We start from the raw sequence: 21,438 nt of genomic DNA on the forward strand, positions 1-21,438 counted from the left end.
GAATATTTACTATTGGTTACGAACGTTCGATGATTATCATACTCGAACTTTATAAGTCCAATATCCGATTTTTATGCTCTAATTGGCACGTTCGTGTTTCGGTCGACAGACTAGGGTGGATTGTTTCATTTATTCTGTAATTTGTATGCTTTTGAATAGAGAAAGACAGATCAATTCAAAATATATATATAAAAAAAGATATTTTCCAAATTAAATATCAAATAAATATTACTGAGACATAAAAATCTGACGAACAATTAATTAGGTACTTGCTTCATATTTATGTAATATATGCTATACCTGGTTACATTGAAGTAAATAGAATACAGTCATGTCTGTCCTCTGCTAAAAGTTAAAACAGCAGGAAGTCGAGTGTTGTAAATATCAAGGTGACGTGGTAAATTTTATTGAAAAAGGCATATCGTATCGTTCTCAGTTAGTTCTAATGCATTTTTAAGAAATTATTATAACATCTTCCCATTAATTAAGGAAGGACTCTATATACCTTTATAAAATACTTTTTATCCAAATTAAGAGACTTTTTTTATATCTCGACATAATTTGGCTCTTTTGCAACAAAACTGTTTCATAGAAAAATTTCAAACCAATTTTCAAAGTATCTTCATTTAGTTATGTCAGTTTGCACTACGAATATAATATTATAAATAAATTATTGTAAAAATTATTAGCAGAATCTAAATGTGATCAGCTATAAAGTGTAATAACCATGGATAACCTTAAACGTTCATGGTTATTAATACTATAACAAAATATTAGCAAAATTATAAATGTATATCTAAGGTCACGTAGCCTTGTGCAAATTAGTTTAATGTACCTATAACGTTAGAATAGTGTAGGTAACCTACAGTTTCCTCATGTCGGCGCTACCTTGAGGCTGACATTGTGTTTAATTCGGTAGTCTGACATTGACATGTTCCGATATTTGAACGAGGAAGTTATTCCTAGCTCGGTTTTCAATAGTGTCATATTTATTTACTAAGTTCCTTCGCCTCATTTATTATTAACGATATCACGCTAAATATACACTTTCAGCATTTATAAGGCTTTATTACGTTACATCAAGTAACCGTTTATGTTTTTAATGGTAAAATAAAATTTGGGTAGCAGATTAAAACAATTTCTTAAGTGCTGGCTAAGCAGTATTTAAGGTAAATTCTGTAATCACAGTAATAATGACTTTGACAATCGTCAATTTTTTTTTTGAAAGGTATAAAAAATTAATTTTATACTTAATAAGAGTATATAATTTAATATTCACATAATTTGCGCTCATTTACGAGTTATATGAGAGAGACTTGTGAAATACGGACGGACAGAGTGACAGAAATTGCGAGGTTTAGACAGAACCTTTAAATTAAATAAAAAGCGCCCAGATTTCGAATGTGTAATAATAACCACCATAAATATTATTTTTTTGTAGTTAATTACAATTAAAAAAAAATTACAAACAATTCCAATTTTAATCTTAATAAAATATAATGTAGATCAAGACACATTTAAAAATATCATCAAAATCTATTTAAAATATAAATCCCGTAATGCATATACAAAAAATACAATCGAATTAAGAACCTTCTACTTTTTAAAGTCGGTTGAAAATAAATATACCATAGGTGTTGGGCAGCAGTGGCGGGGCCCCAGGCAATTTGAGCTATTAATTGAACGCACCCGATTCGGCCTTGGCCTTGCCACGGGTTGCCGAATCAACCGAGGTCAGCCGCGATTGAGCTCGTCCGGATCACACGGCCTGTATGCTGTCATATCTTTACCGCTCGTCTATTTACGGTAATAAATGGCCACGAATAAATCACTGTTTTATTAAACAACACCGATTCATAAATATGTAGAGAAATCATATATAAGATACAATTCCTTTAGTTATATCCATGGTGATGTTCATATCTCTCTAGTACCTAATAGGCAAGGGTTATTCATTTTTGAAAGATCTGTCACCTTACGAGTAGATGTCATTTGAAAATAATTATCTGTATCCAGAATGGGTAGATACTTATAGTGGGTAACAGGAAAAGCTTATCAAGTTGAAGATAATAACTACTATTTCTAAAGAAATGTTTTTTTTTATACAACTTAGAATGGCAAACAAGCTGACAGCCCACCTGATGGAAAGTGGTAACCGTTGCCTATACACATAAACAGTACAATGTACATAACTGTTTTACCGATGATACCCCCCATGCAATGCCATTCCTGAGGACTCAGGTGTTATTCCTCTGTACCCTGTAAATTCACTGCCATATCCCACCTTTCAAACCAAAACACAGCCACGAATGGGACAGAGGTGCCTAAGTAAACGACTTTTGTACAAAAGTCCCTCTGGTCATATAAAGTCGAACATAAAACCTCCTCCTTAACTCTACAGGTGCTATATAAGGTTGTTTGGCTGAGATAGAGGGATAAGAAATATAAAAAGCCCTGCCAAAATTATCTATGTCTACATATAGATTAAGAATAGTATCCACCTATGTCTATGAGAACGTTGAGTGTGATGTCATCATGGCGATTTTAAAGTTTTTAAGGAAGTTTATTTGAATAAAGATTATTCATTATCTTATCTAAATTTTACCACTTACGAAAGCGCAGATATCTCTCTACCTGGTCGATTAATACGTTAAACGGTAAATATTTAAATTAAAGGTTTTTATATCTTCGTCATCAATTCGAAAACTAAATACATAGGCAGTTCCCAGACATTTTTTTAGTAGATAGAGACTTGTAGAGCTCATGTTCAATAGGTTTTTCTACACTCTTTCATTATGTAGAGGTAAGCATATACACTTGGCCATGAACTCTTGCTACACTAGAGAAGTTACTGGCTTTTTAGGATGTAGCTGAAGTCTGTGATGTTTTTGATTTTTGAAAATACTTATATTTTAGGTAGAACGATAAATTCAGTGTGACGACACTTATTCACCCCTTTATTTTTAAACTATAGAAGATTTTACTGATATTGATACTGCGTTACTGTACAATCATGTCATCCTATATGTTGTATTTGATAGGGTACTATACCCCTTTTGATAATTTGTTACCTTGTTGCTTACCTTGTAGTGTTGTAACTTAGACCTAGACAATTTTAAATTAGTCGTCTTTAGTAAACATAGAAAAAATATTTTATTAGAGTGGACTAAACAATATCATGGCGGAGTCAACCACGCTTGTGCGGGCGCAGTGTCGTTGACGGTCGCGACTCCACATCAGCCAGTGGGGTAATTGACTCGCGCTGACCTCGCACTGCTTCGGAAAAACTCGGTGGCGATCGGCTTCATTCGCCGAATCCAGCTCATAAGCTCTTTTTGAAAAATTTTAACTTAAATTTACCCTGCAACTTTACTTATATATACATATACTCAATGATTTTGTTCGCTCACAATCTTTACCTGTTTATTTACGATTATTCGCAAATAAACAAAAAATAATATCTTTTCTTATTATCTTTAAAATTTCTTTTTTATTCTCATAATTTTAGTGATATTCTTGCCTATAAATATTAACAATTTTAAAATGTTAATAGTACGTACGTAGGTCTTCGATAATAAAGAATTGTACAAAAATTATCGTTAAATTTAAGCTCTATTCAACGTCTTTTCAAATATAAATAAAATTATCTAAATATTTATTTAAAAATATATTAGTAGTAAACTGTCAACGATAAAAATCTGTAAAAAAAAATAAAGATCAAAAGAAACATATAATGACAAAAGAAGACCCAGTCATAATTTTGATTATCTGTCTATTTTATGATAGTTTATGACAAATTAATATTTACTCTTTACAGGATCAATTTTAGTAAGAATATGTTTTATTGTATGCATAAAATTTGAATCTGAAAAAATCCCATCATAGTGCCCACTCCCTTAGGAACATACGTAACACTTCTATGAATGTCTCATGTTTTTAATCAGCAGTTTCTTTTGATCAGTCAGTCAATCAGCATGTCCTTCTACATATAATGTATTATAATTCAAATGTAATACTTAAAGAAAGTCTTTACGATTGCGGTCATGTCATAGTATTTCATTAATAAGTAAGCATTAATATGACGGTAAATATGGTTGCAAAAGTACAATAACAATGACTGGATCATGTTACCGTAGTGCGCATCAGTTGTTGCTGCCTCAACGAGACCTTGACCTCGCTCGAAAACATTCGGCTTCGGCTACCGATTCGCTAGCGATTGCAGACGAAGCTCCTCGTGACTCGATTCGTACTTCCCAGAAATTTCCGACGAAACCGACAGCATCCAATTACAATGTTATTGCGTCTTAACATTCGATGTTTATTTAGGAAACACGTGCACATTTACTTAATAATAATAACGTATTAATAATACTTTTAAGTAAGAAACCACAACCTCGCCCTAGTTTGTGTACGGGTGTTTTCCATTTCGCGTAAATTTTATCACGAACTAATAATTATCACGTTTCTATAATGTGTCAAGTTAGTAACATCTTGTACGAGTAAAATAACCTAACGCAAGTATATTAAATAATGAGTTGGAATTAAATTTAAACACAACAATGTCTGTGACAATGTTTTTCATTGTATTTTTCTTTTATTGTGATATTTACCCCCATTTTATTTTACTGAATCAAAATAAATACATCACACCTCATAATTCAATACAAGCCTTGCGGTTGTGATCGTAAAAAGGGATCCTTGACCACCTTTGAACAATGTTGTTAAAGTAATTTATGACGGGATAGTAAATATATAAGAAGTCCCGTTTGGCAGCGGGCGGTGAGCACGCTTGCCCATTGTCCGGGTGTCCTTCGGCTGTCGCGAAGGTCATTTGCTCCCTTCGTATTATATCCTTCTATTTGAGCCCTTCATTATTCAATGTATTGTGTATCGTACAAAAAAGTATATTTTGTTGGTTTCAAAAATGTTAATGATATTTTTATTTGAACCGTATTTACTTGTAAATGTTTGCTATAAAATTATAAAGTACATAGGCATTATTTAACGTTAGAAACTTTAAATTATTACTTGCGGTTTTCAATAATAATCCGGAAACGCAAAAAATAGCAGAAACCATATTATAGCAAGCAAAATTTGCTTTTTATGAAAAAGTAAAAAAAATGCTTCGATCAATCGAGATCATCAAAAGTGAGTCCCGCCTGTGGTCACATTGAACAATGAAAACTACACATGTGGCTACCGTCTGACGACGCTTGTCTCCATGTTTTTATAAAGTTTGAAAACAAACGTAAATGTGGCATACTACCTACTACATAAAGTGTATTTTCGATTGCACACATATACGATTTTGGCTTTGAAATTTGATATTCGCACCCGAGTATTAAAAAGTGAGGGCAACGGAAGGAAGTAAAAAAGTGGGTTCCTATTCACTTTCACGTTTAATCGTTACGCACATATGTCGCAAAGTTTTTCGATGGTTTAACCACTTAAAGACCATTATCGAAATAGGTAGAAGGTCAACATACGACTAATAGGTATAGACGTTAGTCGATATAACTACTGCTGAGAAGATTGTTGATAGGAAATTTGGTTTACTATTTGTTCATAGAGTATAAAATAATTAAGTAATGAAATTTATATCTTAAAGTACAAATGCTAATGTAGCTACTTTGTACGTGTAAAATAGAAAAACCATACAATAGACTACTTCTAATTAGTGTATCAAGACAAGATATACAGATTTTAAATTAGATCTTCAGGAATAGATTTATTGAAATTGATTTGGGTGCTGTAGTTGTTACGTGATACAGGAAGAAAATTTCAGACAGATAGAAAAAAATTGTAAAAAATATTGTTTTCATATCTATTATTTCTATTAAGACCCCACATTTTATTGTTTTAAATATCCCCCATATACAGACATCGTCTACTTACAATTTTATTATGTTATGGAGAACAGAAAAAAGTCATACATGTTCCTGTTTCGAATTTATTTATTCATTCAATAATTATCGAAATATGATTTTTTTATTATATTAATATTTTCCCCTACTATATTATAACTGAATCGACTTTATTCATTTATCTGCGAAAGAGATACCTACTACTTGTACCAAAAATTAAATTTTATGATGTAACATAAAACATACTGTATAAAAAATATTTCAGTCGCTTTTTAGAACATCAATTGATCCTTTTTTTTAAAGAGTTGTGTTTTAGGGTGCACGTGGGAGGATATTTGCGAAACCTTTCAAAAATGCTTCCCTTTGTGCAAAAGGGAAAGTATTGAAGCGAAATAATTACGACAAAAAATATAAATAAAACGCATTGAGTGAACACCTTGTGGCTTTAGCATACACTACACATGTGTTACCAGTCTACACACAACCCTTTTTCTGTATTTGGGAATAAACTTTTTGATTTTTATTTTATCACTTTTTTGTTTAAAAAACGGAACTACATAAAAAAATTATTAAAAGAAAAAGGATCTTTTATCTAAAATACAACAATAATAATGTAATACAAAAATAAGAAGTTAGTTACGAGTAGTCTCTAGTAGACTAGAGTATCCAAAATTTCTCTATCGTTTTCAAAAAATAATGTCTTATGGTTACATAAGAATATTTATCCTTATATCCTATGTCTAGTAGGCAGATAATTCCCACTCGCTACGAAAAATTGACATACAAATTTCTTCAATGGTAGTTTTTCATAATTTTAATAGTTCAAGACCGCCATTATTACACGATTTAAAATAATTAAACCATGCATGTACTTGCTAGGATTGCCAAATGTCCTGTTTCCCCAGGACATGTTCTGGTTTTTGGAGTGTTCTGAGATGTCCTGGATAGTTCTTAAACAACGTCTTGAATATTTAAAGCGTCCTGATAAGGTCATGTATTATAAAATTCGCGGAGTTTTCGAATATTTTCAAAAAGCTTTGAATACTTGATTTAAAATATTGTGACGATCATTACTTGAATTTTATTTAACCTATTTTCAGTACAAATTATTTAATTATTGCTAATTATTACGCCCTATTTTAAAACTAAATTGTTCTGGTTTTTCCGATGGCTTTTTTATCTATTCTAAAATAAAAAATTAATTTCAAATCTTTGTTTTTTTAAATTTTAGGTTGGGAATTCTACTCAACCTTTCATTATAAAGCCTGCACGGATCTAACAACACTAGGTTACTTATTCAAATCTATCAAGCAATTTTATCTAAACGTCCCTCTGTTCCTTCGAATCGTATCTTCATACGATCATACAAACATTTTTAACTCCTATACATGGTGATGATGATGTCAGCCCTTACCAGTTTTGCCAGAGTTGCCACACTTGATAGGCGGATTAGTGACCGCAGTTTTTTTTATACAAATTAGAATGGCAAACAAACTGACGGCCCACCTGATGGAAAGTGGTAACTGTCACCTATAAACATGAGCAGTACCATGGACATAACAGAGTATACTGTTTCGCCTATGATACCCCCCATGCGTTGCCTTTCCTGAGGACTGAGGTGTTATTCCTCTGTATCCTGTAAATTCACGCCGTATCCCACCCTTTAAACCGAAATACAGAGACAATTGCTTTACGGTTGTGCTTTGGTGATGTTTTAAGAGGGACGCTGCTGCCCAACTCCCAACCATTAAGTTCCCTTAGTCGCATCCGCCGGAACCACACAGCAATAAATTCTTATACGTATAATATATGCATTTATAAAAATATATAAAAATTCTCCTTTCTTCGGTACTTACATAAAAATTGTAAATACATTTAAAATCGGATCAAAATGAATAAAACAGAAAAAGACATAGCTTTTTAAACAATATTGGTACGTACAAAAGTAAACATGTTATGCATTTAAACTCGTATAATTATTATATAAATATTTGACAAAAATGCCAGCTTGTATCGTTAAAAATTTATAAATCCTATCGATTGCACAAATATTCTTCAAAATAAATTTAATATTGGCGACGTAATCGGTTAAAATATACACAGTCAATACACAAGTAAGTAAAAATTTTTATTATCTACCTATTCCTAATTAGAAAATGGTGTATGATATTTATTATGCAGTACGTATGTCAGTAATATAACTGCGGAAATGTAAAATGTAATTAGAGCAAAAATGATTTATATTATAACATTACATCAAGTGTAGTCGGGCTCTAACATCGCAAAGCGCCTGCGCGCCAATGGCCTTGACCGGCCTGCGCCAAAATTTCCAGGTCGTTCACCCGCCTCGACGCCCACTGCCACTCGTTTGATCTTTTATAAATAACTATAGCTATAATCTAAATTAGACTCTACTGCTTTTGCATAAAGCTCGAAATTCAAGGACTTTATTTAAGCTACGCTGTTATATAAAATAGTGTTTATGTACCAATTGTTGATAGAAACATGTTTACCAATATCATGTAAGTATACTGATGCGAATTTATCTTACATTACGTATTATGTTATTAATTGAGGTAATTTAGGTTTATTACATGGACATGGAAGTATACGTCATGGAAGGTAATAGGTATTTGTCAGATACATTGTATACCTACACCTAATAGTTTTACCATATCATATGTGCTTAGGATTACTCATTGTTGTATCTTTCTAGTATATTGTATACATTCATTTGAATCAACTTAGTCTAGATAAATAAGTATTTCTTACATTGTATTTATTCATTTAAAATAAGAACGTTTGGTTTTAATATATTTATCATACCTATTCGCAAAATATTATAAAGTTTCCTTCAAACTTGAAAGATAGATTATTTTGAAGGTAGTTCCTGATGTACCTTGATGCCTGGCAACCCTAGAAGTAGAGCAAACGGGGGCAGTTTGTTCAAAATCCCGGAAGTAGGTAGGTAGGTATTACAAAGCGGGAAGCGGGCAAGCAGGCCGACAGGCCGAGGCGGCAGCGGGTCACTCCGTCACGCGGCGACCTACACAGCGCTGCGCTTGCCATCCATTAGCTCGATTTCGTGTTCAAGTTCACTCGCGTTCCATCACCAAAAATATTTTTGTAGTGTGACGCAACCAACAACGCCAGCGTCCCACTCGAACACTCTGGCGGACTCTCTGTCCGTGCCGCTCTCACGCGACCTTGGCCGCGGTGCGCCGCAAGGTTCGGGTCTTCGAACTCGAGCTCGAGAAGCGGGCTGCGGGGTACGGGGTAAAAATCCCTCCAATCGCTCGCCGCGCACGTCTGCGCGCGCTCGCGATTGGTCCGTTAAAGGCGCGGCAATGACCTCGGAGACCGGAGTTCGAAGCGCGCCGATCCTCGCTTCGAGGCGCAGACCGTCAGGCTTCGTCAGTCAATAGAGGCGAATTTTCCTCGATGGAGTACGCTTCATCGTCGAAGCGATTGTATCGCACAGAGCGCTGATCTTTTTGCAGACTTTCACTCTTAAGGGGAGGCTCGCGCGGCTTCAAGCAGGAGCGCGCGCGGCCCTCGCTCAGTTCGTCGATCGAGCTCGAGTGAGACGCACGCGGCACGCGCAGTGGCGGAATTCTGACGAGCGACCTTCATCCCTCGCGTCTTGTCGGCCGCGCGCCTCGGCTCATGCGCTCCTGTCCTATATTCGGTGATAGAGCGTGGAGGACGTCTGTGTCAGGGAGCCAACAGGCTTGGATGTGGCTTACGTGTAGTGTAGTGTGAAAGAGGACAATTGAATCGTTTAATACATATGACTTTAGTGATGTCTCCGGACAGCAGTTACGGGCGTTACGATGCGCCTGCGCCGGCTGACAACAGAATTATGAGTCCAGTGCACAAAGAACGGGAACCAGAACTGCATATAGGTAGGGTTTCTCAATTAAAGATATAGTTGTCTATAACGATTAACTTGTTTGTAAATATCTAAGGTTGACACTGTTTAATTACATTATCAATTAAGTACTAACTATGAGATAATTTTGAAAATACAACACGCAACAAGTTTCTAATTACTATATCACACCTTCACATAGACTGTTAACGTCTACACGGTGCCCATAAAGAAAATAAGTACAGTATTTGGTCAATGGGTACCCACCCTACTGCATCATTATTCTTTATAAACAAATTGTTATTTATGCATAGGAAAGATAGCTGTATCCAATTTGCAATTAAATTTAAAAACATTTTGTAGTTTGGCATCATCTTAAATGTAAAACAACGATCACGCAAATTGGCTTAAAAATCTCAGAGAAATAGGTGTAAGTAGAACAATACTAGAAGTAAACATACCTACATTCCAAAAAAATATTACGAAATATTTTACGTTTAATAAATAAAAAATATCAACAAAACAATCATAAACAAAAAAATAATCGAAAGTAAATAAAACTGTTATGAAAATGTTGTAGATAAATTAATCAACAACGACATTTTCCAGTAAATTTAAAACTATTGATTAATGTTTTCCTACTCTGTCCTTAAAAATAGGAAAGGGTATAATGTAACAATTAAATGAATAGTACAACCAGAACGAATGTTGATGGATTGGTTTTAAAATTTCTGCATGGAAGGGTCCAACGAAAAACAATTAGAATTGTATTGTGTAATGGTACCTATAGTTAATCAATCGTAATATCTATAACTCCCCTTCGCACACAGAACGGTACCGATGTCAAACCGTAACTGCGTGAACCCCATATAAATTTAGTTTCAGTTCCTAATGATCTTATCGTTTTTATTGATTGACTATATGACATTTTCCCTTGTGATTTTTTTACTAATTTTAACAAAGAGTTAACCGTTACACCATTGTATGAGCCCACGTGGCGTGAGCACAGGGATACCAATATAATATTATGGTGCGATGATGATCTGTTGTGATGTAAGGAAGAAAGTAGATAAATAAAAATAACATCGTATATACGCACACTAGCGCACAGGTTGTCGTAGTGCCAGCTGTTCGCCGGTGTTACTTTTACTTTTCTCTCAACTACTACACGTTCATCATTACTAGCTGCGAGGTAAAACGCTCATGCATTTAGTTCTCTTGAATTCTTGCCAAATATATATTCGTATATGTATATTATCTTATTAGGAAATGATTTCAAAAACTTCGTTGATAATTCACATAACTTAATTTTGTCATTGTCTATTTACATTGTTTGACCTATATTCAAAATTATTTTCTGTATTTATATACATATGAAATATCAATCATCTGATTATTAATTTATTGATGATAGTTAGTATATATTTATATACTCGTACCTACCTACATTACATAAATCTTTATCGATAGATTCATTCCTTTCCATCCGTCCATCTGTAATCTAATCTTGTAATTCTGTAACGTGGCTAAATACCTGATTAAATATATAATACGTTCCATCAAACGTGTTCTATAGCTCAAATATCTACATATACGGGCAAATTATTTACAAACAAACATCGCCCTGACACAGATTTGCAACGGCCAGAATGGCGCGCGAGTATTCTGCACGGTTGGGCGGAGTTCGCGTTACGTGCTAAGACTTTCTCGCGCGCTTTCCTCGCCTTTTAATTGACGTAACGAACGAATGACTCTCACACACGCTGCCACTCAGAAAAACGCAAGTTGCATCACACGAGGAGAAATGGCTGCACGCTACTGAGTCTATTGCAATTGCACCAGTTACGTCTCGCAACGCTTTCCCTGCGCTATTGTGATCCCCACCTGAGCCGTTCGGTGAACACGCACTGATGAAAGTACTGTTTGAGATGAGACCGAAATTACGCGTCGAGGGCGGCCATACGCCGCCTCTAGAAAAAAGAAAGTAACACTGTAGAAAGCGACGGCGTCGAACGTCGACCCGCGGCGAGTGGTGCACGCCAGAAATAGAAAGTACCTTCCAAAAGGCCCGTAGTAGTTGTTCCCTTAACAAATAAATAAATGGCTGGAAGAGGAAAGTGAGAGCTGTCGGGGGCGTCACACGAACCTGTTCCCGGATTGAGAGCGGGGTCTAGTGCCCCTCCATTCCGAGTGTGCCCACCGGCGCACGTCTATTTGATTCAACGTCATCTGTTATTTTTGCCCCGGGTCTTTATCTATAGCTGACCTACTAAATAAATTACTTTACCCATTAAATGTTACACTGGTATTAAATCATTACTTTGACGACAGTACTAATGCTTTGTTCAATTATCTGTTAGATAATAATTAAGGGTTCGATCAATGTCCGCAGACAAATAATCACAAAATGATGTTTTACTTAGATTACATTTCAAATCAAAACTTATCATTCCGTTAATAATATCGTGTCGCATTACAGAGGTCATTGACTTTATCTAACTTGAATAGAGAGACTCGGTACTTTCTAAAATAACTATTCAGTATCACCTTGACGCACGCAACATGAATCTGTTGCGTCATATGTTTCATTAATGCGACAGATTAGATATGTTCCTCTATTTTACAGAAAAGGTGTTTTTTTATTATACCTAATTCAAGATATAAATTTATGTTTATTATTATCATGAAAAGTAATGCTTTTTAAATAAGCTATAGTGACTACTATTTGTATCGATTAGGTGACAATACTTTGTACTAGTTGTAATTACCGTTCAGTGTGTAATTTTTTTTTTTTTAATTAAATCAACAATCAAGTGTAAAATAAATGCTTGACACATATTTTATAAATTGCCTGAAACCGGCTACAACTTTTAAATAGATTTACGATACGATTTTATATGATTTATATGATTACTTAAAATGTAAACTCTAAACAGTTGAGTATTAGTAAATCTTAAAAAATCCATTAATATTTGTCAAAGTATGTCAATTAATACGAAATTGTTCACGAATGATTTCCAACAACAAAACATGCTCTTACCGCGTCCAATAAGCAAAAATTGAAAAATGTTGGAAGAATGACCATTCGTTGTAAAGATGGATAATATGTACTTATATATTTTAATTACAATATCTGTATGTTGGTGAAATAACGATATATATATATATATCAAATATCACTTCTGAAATATGTAACATCAAAATGAAGAATCCCATCAAAATTAATATAGATATCGAACTGGTCTGCACGATATCAAAATGGGTAATTACCTTTTTTTCGCCCCTCAATGTCCAAAGGAAACTAATATAGCGATATTCATAATATCCAAACCTCGTATACAGTTTTGTACTCGTAATGTCACAACCTTTAAAGAAACTGCATTAAAAACCTTATCAATCCATGCAAATATGTATTAATGCATATACGCGTATTTGTTATCACAGGCGAGAGTCAGTGCCGCAAGGTCAAAATTATCACCGAAATCACGTGCATTGGCGTATAAATATTTATTATACATAACTACCACACAAGCCAGGATGTTTGATTAAACTAGCATTTGATGAGTTTGGTTGGCACCAAACTAATAATATTTGCAACTCTTATATACATCTGTGTGAATCTATATTCACATTATTATTCTGTAATAAGACTGTACTAATAATATTTTTCTTGTTACAGAATTTGATGGTACCACGGTGCTATGCCGCGTCTGTGGTGACAAAGCCAGTGGATTCCATTACGGTGTGCATTCCTGTGAGGGCTGCAAGGTAAATATACATACTTATTTGTTTAGACAATGAACATTTATTTCTTTTAAAAGCTGTGTCTATATATGCTCACCAGCACTATATTTTTTATTACGTCACTACCACCATTTAGCCTTTAAAATGTTTTAACCTTCAAGAAAAAATCATTCCAATGTATAGAACTTTAAAGAAAGCAGGAACAATAGTTGCAGACGACAATTTTTTTTCATATATGCCGCACCCCTACCACAAAGGCGAAATTTCAACAGGTGTATATTCAGCACTAGTAGTATCAAGGTCGCTACTTACGGAAGACAATCTCTGTGCATTCTGAACAAAGCCGACCCGATGACCTTATCTGTCGCGAAATGTATAGGTAATCCAATTGACGCTCACGTTACTAGGTACTTTAGCTACATTAAATGAACCGTGTAAACTTGTTATACATTTTGGGTTGACGGATACACTGTAGACGGGTACCTGCTGCCCTCAGCCTGGCGGTTCGTCGGTCAGCCCCGTGCGCCCCAATTCTATTAGACACATTTTATTTTTGTTGTTGATACCTGTTCCGGAACAATCTCACGGGAACGAGCTGTCCCTTTTGAACTCGATTACTATCCAACTGCATACGTGCAGTAACCGAGGTCATCAAAAATATACATCTTTACATGCAGCTTGTTACAAGTTCCTGGTACCCAGAGAGTTACAAGGTAGATTTAAGACACAATATTTATTTTATAAATTCTACTCAACAATAACGGTATCCGCGTCCCATATTTTTTTTTTATATATTGTTGTCATTACTATTATTCATTTATTATAAATGTATGATTGTATTAAAATAATTAAGATTATACTATTAAAATTATATAACAAAAATATAAAAACTAATTCAGGAATAATAAATAAAAGAAATAATCATCGCGAAAGTCGTTAGTTTTGGTACGTAAAAGTCATCTAGCGAAAGCACATTACGTGATCAGTGAACGCTCAAGAGCACTGCAATTCATGTTAATTACTTCCTCGTCTATTCTATTCGAATATGAATTTAATTAAATTTATATACGTGCACTTAACTTATTTTCTCTTAATAAATATAAACCATTATGATCTCTCCTCCCCTCTTTAAAAGAATCTGCTTACAATGTTGACTTTCATATAAGCTCAATTAGATTGGATTTGTATTTACTGACAAGAGACCGTGCGTCGACCTGTCAAAGGTCGTATTCATGAGTGTGAAAGCGACTCGGAGCGAAGGAGCAAGCAGACGGGAATAGGAGTGCAAGTGAAGTGAGTTTATTGTAAACTGGTTTAAACGCCGAGTCTGGTTTATAGTCGACATTCGACGGGACAAAGCGTGTCCTTCAGCCACGGACGTCTGGTGCATTGTGCAGCGTTGAACGAGTCGGATGATAATAAGATTCACTCAGAGATTAGGCAAATGACTAAGCGAATCTTATTCTTAAAACGAACCTTAAAAGCTGTGAATTTTCGCGAATGTTTTATTCGGTATTTAACTTATTATTCTTTTTCTACATGCGTTTTGTTAGTTTAATGTTTACCGCGACCTTTCGATTGAAAATCGTTGTCTTGTCCTCGTGGGAAATTGTTTTTAGTAACGTAAGCAAAGTTATAAAATATTATTACGTAGTCACTTATATTCAAATTGTAAAGTTTATGACATTGATAGAACAATTAATTTCAGTCAGTCTTTTTATGTAAGAACTACATGAAATAATATTTTATGCGTAATTTCGTAATAATGCATTAAATAATATTCCGTAGCTATAATGTCAAAAAGAAAATATTATAACTATCTCTAATATCCATAACATGACGCAACTAACTTTCGATGTCGGTAGCACGCGCGCCAACTAACGATAGAATTGGGAAACACAAAATAAAAGTTCAGCTATTCTACGCTAGATGGCGCTGTATTTAATACCGCTACAGTGCTGCTATTACGTAGTGCGAGTAGAAGTAGAAGGTGTAGACTTGAATGACGACGTAGTGTGTAAAATCCAATGAGTTACGAGCGTTTGTGTACGCATCGGAGTCAACGAACTCGTATCGTAATTGTTACTACTTGATTACAAATTACATAAATGCTTAACATAAACACTATTTATTTAATATTTACTATATTAATATAATTATTATCTTACTATTAGACACAAGCGTAAACGAATTATTATTTTTATTATCAATTTTAAATCACATTTATTTAAAAAATCTTTAGTTTCGTATTTTGGATATGTTTCACAAGTAATTATGTAAATATTTATTTAATTAATAATTCATTAATTTCATAAATAATTTCAAAAACAACGTTAAATGGAAACAAATTTTAATTCATAGTCCAGTGTTGCCGCGTAGCCGAATATACAGTTGCCACGACAACACAGTGGATCTGCTCTTTGTTCTTTGTTGGCCGACTTATTTCCGCGTGTTGTGGGTCGCTTATTTTTCGGCACCAATCTACGGTGCATGCCCAGGGCGCGCGGACGTCGACCCCGTTGGTAGCGCCGCACCACGCCGCCCGACCGCCCGTAAACAACTTTTACGGACAACGAATGTACGCGCAACGTGAACGTAACCCACATTATTTTTGAACTGTCAGCTTAAAAGTTCATTGATCTTTGAGCGGCCATATTTATTGAGAGCATCGCGCGCTCTTGGTTTGCATTTATTATTTCCTGTCCCCCATATATTATGTACATATTTATTGAATCTTACTTAGCTAATTTACATTTTATGAATGATTTTTTGAACTGTTACATTTACAAATTGTACAACATTTATAATATACATTTATATTCCGTGTTAGAATTATCACATTGGCTATCTATTTAATAAAGATTAAGTTCAATGAACTTAAAAAAACGTTCTAAAACCATATACAGAAATCTGATCGGTTAATCACGTGATCACGTTTGAATTAATTTTATTTGCCCACCTAGCTGTGTCTAGGACATAATTTAAAAACCTAGTCTGTCATAACAATATCCCGTTGTTTTCTTCATTGTTTTATTCGAGCTCGTAACTTAGCATATATTGACAATGTACAAGCTAGTAAGGTACCTTTATAGATTACGTTATTGGTTTTGTACCTAGAAATAAATTTGCGAACGTGAACAGGAAGTGAATCACAAACGTGAGTCAGCTTGGTGTTATCAGCTAAACATCTGCACCGACAGGCACGTAGGATAAACTGTTATGTATGTTTCATACTTGTCTTACCGAAACGCGTAAATGAAATATTATTATATATATTTCTAGTGTTTACTTTGTGTTTTAAATTATATATAATAAATATTTGTTACTCTATAACATAATGGATCATTTTTAATTTAACTCATTTTAATTAAGATTTTATTATTCAAATTTAATGTCATGGAATATTGATAAAATAAATATAATAAACTTATTCAATTTAAAAAAGTGATTATTAAAATCGATCAGATTTGCACAAATAGAACATCGCGTAACAAAACTATATACTAAGTCTTTAATGTCCATATATTATACTTAAAAATTATACTAAAACAAATAATAAAAAAAGTTATTGCAGAATAAATAAATAAAAAACCAAGATTCACAAGCTTATACAATACTATTTGTACAAGAACTTTGTACAGGAATATTAATCATTTACATTAAATTGTTTTAAACAAAAAAAAATCGTATAACAAGACATGTTCTTATACGAAAACTAACATAAACCAAAAATATTAAACTCTTTATGTAGACATTATATTGATATACAACATTTGTAAGAATATTTCAACACGACTGAAACGAAACGTCAACGGCTGGTTTCAAATAATCGTATTTGGTTGAATAACCTCCATTTTCAGTGCCGCTTTTTAGTTTCTGTCAATCTTTTTTCTTTTATTAACGAGACGATGAATATTTTATAACATTTTCATACATTTCTTTGAATGATTAAGATACAGTATCACAGTATTATTATATATTATGTGACTTTAGTGAATGAGGTTGATTCCACGGAAACAGCAACGATGCGTCAGCTTGTTTTGATCGCAGCAGTGTGGCGTTGCGGTGACGAAGGAGTCGTTGCCCGCTGCACCGTTACCTGCTGTGCTGTCAAAGTGAGTTGCGACTGCCGCCGGCGACAGTTGCTTACACTGCTTGCCAGTAATCAATATCCATCCATATGATTAATTTTACGTTTTTTTGTAATCATCCAATTTACGTAATTATACATGACATGGACGTCAGTTATTTTTCTCCTGTACCTAGACTGAATTGTATTGAATATGTATTGGACTTAATTGTTATCATGGATAATTTGTCGCAAATTAATTACTCCCTTTAACTATATTATTCTATTTTATTTACGTACTTGACTTAATAGCTCTATGAATTAATATATTACAAGCTATTTTATCGTTCATTATAATAAAAAAAAAATCTTGTACAATCGGATTAATTTCTGTCTATCTTTTACAATTTTTAAATGCAACACAATAATTTTAAAGTCAGTTAATGAGTTACTGGTAGACAATCCTGAAAAAATACAAACTATGTCAATATAACGTTAATGATAAAAATGTCAACGGATCGCTTATCGGCGGGCGACTGAGAAACGGCGCTATGTCGAAAATATACTCGTAGATAGGCGAATGGCGAGCGTGACCTACATAGCATTGTCGAAACTATAACATATATATACACATATTGTAATACGGACAATATATTTCTAATGCATATTCCATTTATATAGTTTAAGTACAAACTTTACAGTACAGACAGCACAAAAGTAATCAGTGCAGTAACGAGTACATCGTCTATGGCTATGCAATGCGAATAGTCCAAAGTACAGGTAATAAATTATTTATAGTTCAGTTTGCTTGTCAATTATTATGTGATCTCGTAAAACCTTAATTTAATTTCTCGCGAATGTCATCTTATAATATCGTTTTTATTGTAAACACATTTTTGTATGAATTATGATCATGTTTTCAACAATATTCCTAAAAAGTCGATATCAGCCAGGCGGTGGACCATAAAATCATGCCAAATCCCTTTGCAGTATGGACAGCGTGATGATCATGTTTTCTACTTTGGTAAATGCGTAATTAATATTACCACATTTTACATTTCTTATATAAAAAGTGGATGTTATTAATTATTTTATAATTTTAATAAAAAGTCGAGTACAATTGATGTCATATATTATTATACAAAATTAATTTCAAGACAGGTATATTTCTTATAGACTGTGTAAACATCCATTAAGCAATATTTTTGGTTATTGAAACATCTTCCGCACCATCTAAGTTATGGACAGTAGCAAGTGTTTATATAAAATAGTCTAGTCTAGTCTAGTCCATTCGTAAAAGTACAACACATGCAAAGTTATTATATTATAAGTATTTATATTTACAATGTATAGTAATGGGCATAATCTCAGCGTTCTACTTTCAAGAATAAACTGAAACAAACAGGGGAATATCTTTATACTACCTAAGACACTCGTAAAATGACTCACTATCAAAATGACCTAAAATGTGATTACTATTAAGACTTCTAGCGCAATTCAGTAAGTGTCGGATGCAAATAGAATAACATTTTTTAGGACTCAAAACGAAGTCACCGTGTTAATTAGTTAGCGGTCGTTGACATATCGAGGTTATTTAATTGAAATGGACACGCGTCATTCTTTTTAATAGCTACACTTTATTTTTTATATTTTTCGCTATTAATATGACATAATTTTATACAGGTAAAAAAATTACAAAGAAAAATTATGAATTACAACAGCATTAAAAAAAACATACGTTAGCCGTCTTTCCTGTATACCCTTAAAACTTTTTTTAAACTTTAGTAATTTCTATAGCTTTGAATATAGTGTTACATGAATTTGCATGAAATTTAAATCTGGGTACAAACTAAGATCCGTGACAAACAGACAGATGCTTGTAATTGCATGAAATCTGGTCAGTAGATACCCTTAAAGAAATTTTAAAAAATATTATTAATTAATTATTTAGTGTCCAATTTCTATTACGTACCTATAATGACTACGTGTATCCATTCTTAAGCCGGCGCTCGTACTCGAAATATAATTCGAGTGATATTTATCATAGTCGAAGTGATGAGGAACAGAGCGGGGAGACGGGCAGGGAAGTTTTGTTTTCGCGGCAGCGGGTCGACGACCGCGCGGTCGGTCACTGCCCGCGCTGCGACCAATTATGGGCCACTCGCACAGCGCACAATGGATCGATGGCAGTGCGAAATTGGGCCACCGACCTGAACGCCTCTCGTATAGCCCGGCCCTCTCAACGTTTGCCCTCTACTATTCGCCCGCGCAGCCTCCGTATTGTAGTATCCGTATAAACCTACTAGTAGCAAATGCAGCATATAATTATGCTACACTGAAATAGAACTAGATATCTAGAAAAAAAAAACATTCGCCTAAATAAATATTTTGATACCTATGTAATTAGTTGCGTGTATTTTATTCTTAAAATACAGTTACAAGCAGCAATAAAAATGTATTTAATAACAATTTAAAAAGAAATAGCAATAACTGATCTTAAAAAGTCGAAAGAACTAAAAAAATTTAAATAGTAAATCAGTCAAACTTTGCCGATTTTTTTTATATATGTCCGTGCCTAGGAAGGAATATAGTTATTTAATATTAATAACGTATTGACCAATAGTATCGTAATAGATTCGGTGTTCAATTCTTAATCTGTAGAGATATATTTTAGAGATTATAGTCATTCGTTTAATTAGATCATTACAGCCCCTATAGGAGCGCGCGCGCATTGAGGTAGGCCGTGACGCGACTTCGACGTCATCGGACGTAAATCTGGTCGACGACCTGCACGGGCTGCGCCCTAGCTCCCGGGTATCGAAGGGTGTAGTGGGGAGGGGCATGACGGTTGTGCAATCGAACGGTCGATGACCTGGGGTGAACGGCCGCGCGCCGCGACGCCGCCGGGATGCGCCCGGCCTATATCCGGCGCACCGGTGCAGCGACAGCAGCGCATTCTAGAGCGGCGTGGACCGTTAGGAGCGCGTAGGAGGGTAGCGGGGGCCGGGGGCACTCTCACTTTCTCGGTTGGGTCGGCGGCCTGCAAGTAGGTCGCGCGGGTAACTGTGCCCCGCGCGAGGCAGCGCCCGCACAGTCCGCTGTCAGTCGCCATCGGTGTCGGTGCATTGCGCGATATCCTATTGTACAGTACAGTCATTGCACAGTTAGCAAGGCGAGTGGTGGTGTTTGTGGCGAGTGTGTGCTATAGTGAATGGTGCGTGCCATGTCGTGCGGCGCGGAGCTGCGCGAACGGCATTCGGTGCTGGTGAGCATGCTGGAATCGCGCCGGGAGTCCAGTGACTCTGGGTGCTCCAGCGACGAAAGCTCCGACCTCGAGAGAAACTCTAATTGCCGCTGTGATTCCCAGGGTTTCTTTCGGCGCTCCATACAACAGAAGATCCAGTACAGACCCTGCACGAAAAATCAGCAGTGCTCCATCCTTAGAATCAACAGAAATCGGTGTCAATACTGCCGATTGAAAAAATGTATAGCTGTTGGCATGAGCAGAGATGGTGAGTTGACCTATATTTTATTAATTATTCCATTAAAAATGAATTTGAATCGAGCAATTCATAAAATCGTCATTCTAATAAAAATTTATATTTTCAAAACTTTTAAAAAATAACTAAATAAATCAATAACACCGGCCGAATTTAAAATAATTCATTATTTTATCAGAATATGGTTTTGAGCAGAAAACTAAGAATAGATAAAGATAACGCTTAATATTTATTTATATTAGAATGATGTAATAAACGTGCTAAGAAAATAGGTCATGAATTATTAGTTTTAGGTTAGCGAAAATTATGCAACTGTATTTAATAGGACGTTAATTGTTGCACGTCTAGTAACTATGTATGTTGCGTATAGCGTACGTGCACGCACATAGT

General features: G+C 34.7%; 1 protein-coding gene across 4 annotated transcripts in view; it reads left to right on the forward strand.

The window, feature by feature from the left end:
• The window catches only part of LOC113517627 (ecdysone-inducible protein E75-like), a 121,506-nt gene that overhangs the window by 94,588 nt on the left and 5,480 nt on the right, over nucleotides 1–21,438 (forward strand). For 3 of the 4 annotated variants that reach the window (XM_026902365.3, XM_031912488.2, XM_031912489.2), the window contains exons 2-3: nucleotides 13,415–13,503; nucleotides 20,916–21,060. In XM_026902365.3, coding sequence (XP_026758166.1) covers nucleotides 13,415–13,503; nucleotides 20,916–21,060 — 234 coding nt within the window. Of the gene's footprint in view, nucleotides 1–9,417; nucleotides 9,770–13,414; nucleotides 13,504–20,915; nucleotides 21,061–21,438 lie in introns of those variants that run through there. The other variant, XM_026902366.3, reaches the window with a different exon arrangement.

Source organism: Galleria mellonella, unplaced genomic scaffold (genome assembly GCF_026898425.1).
Source record: "Galleria mellonella isolate WM207_F2 unplaced genomic scaffold, CSIRO_AGI_GalMel_v1 utg78, whole genome shotgun sequence".
Lineage (NCBI taxonomy): Eukaryota > Metazoa > Arthropoda > Insecta > Lepidoptera > Pyralidae > Galleria > Galleria mellonella.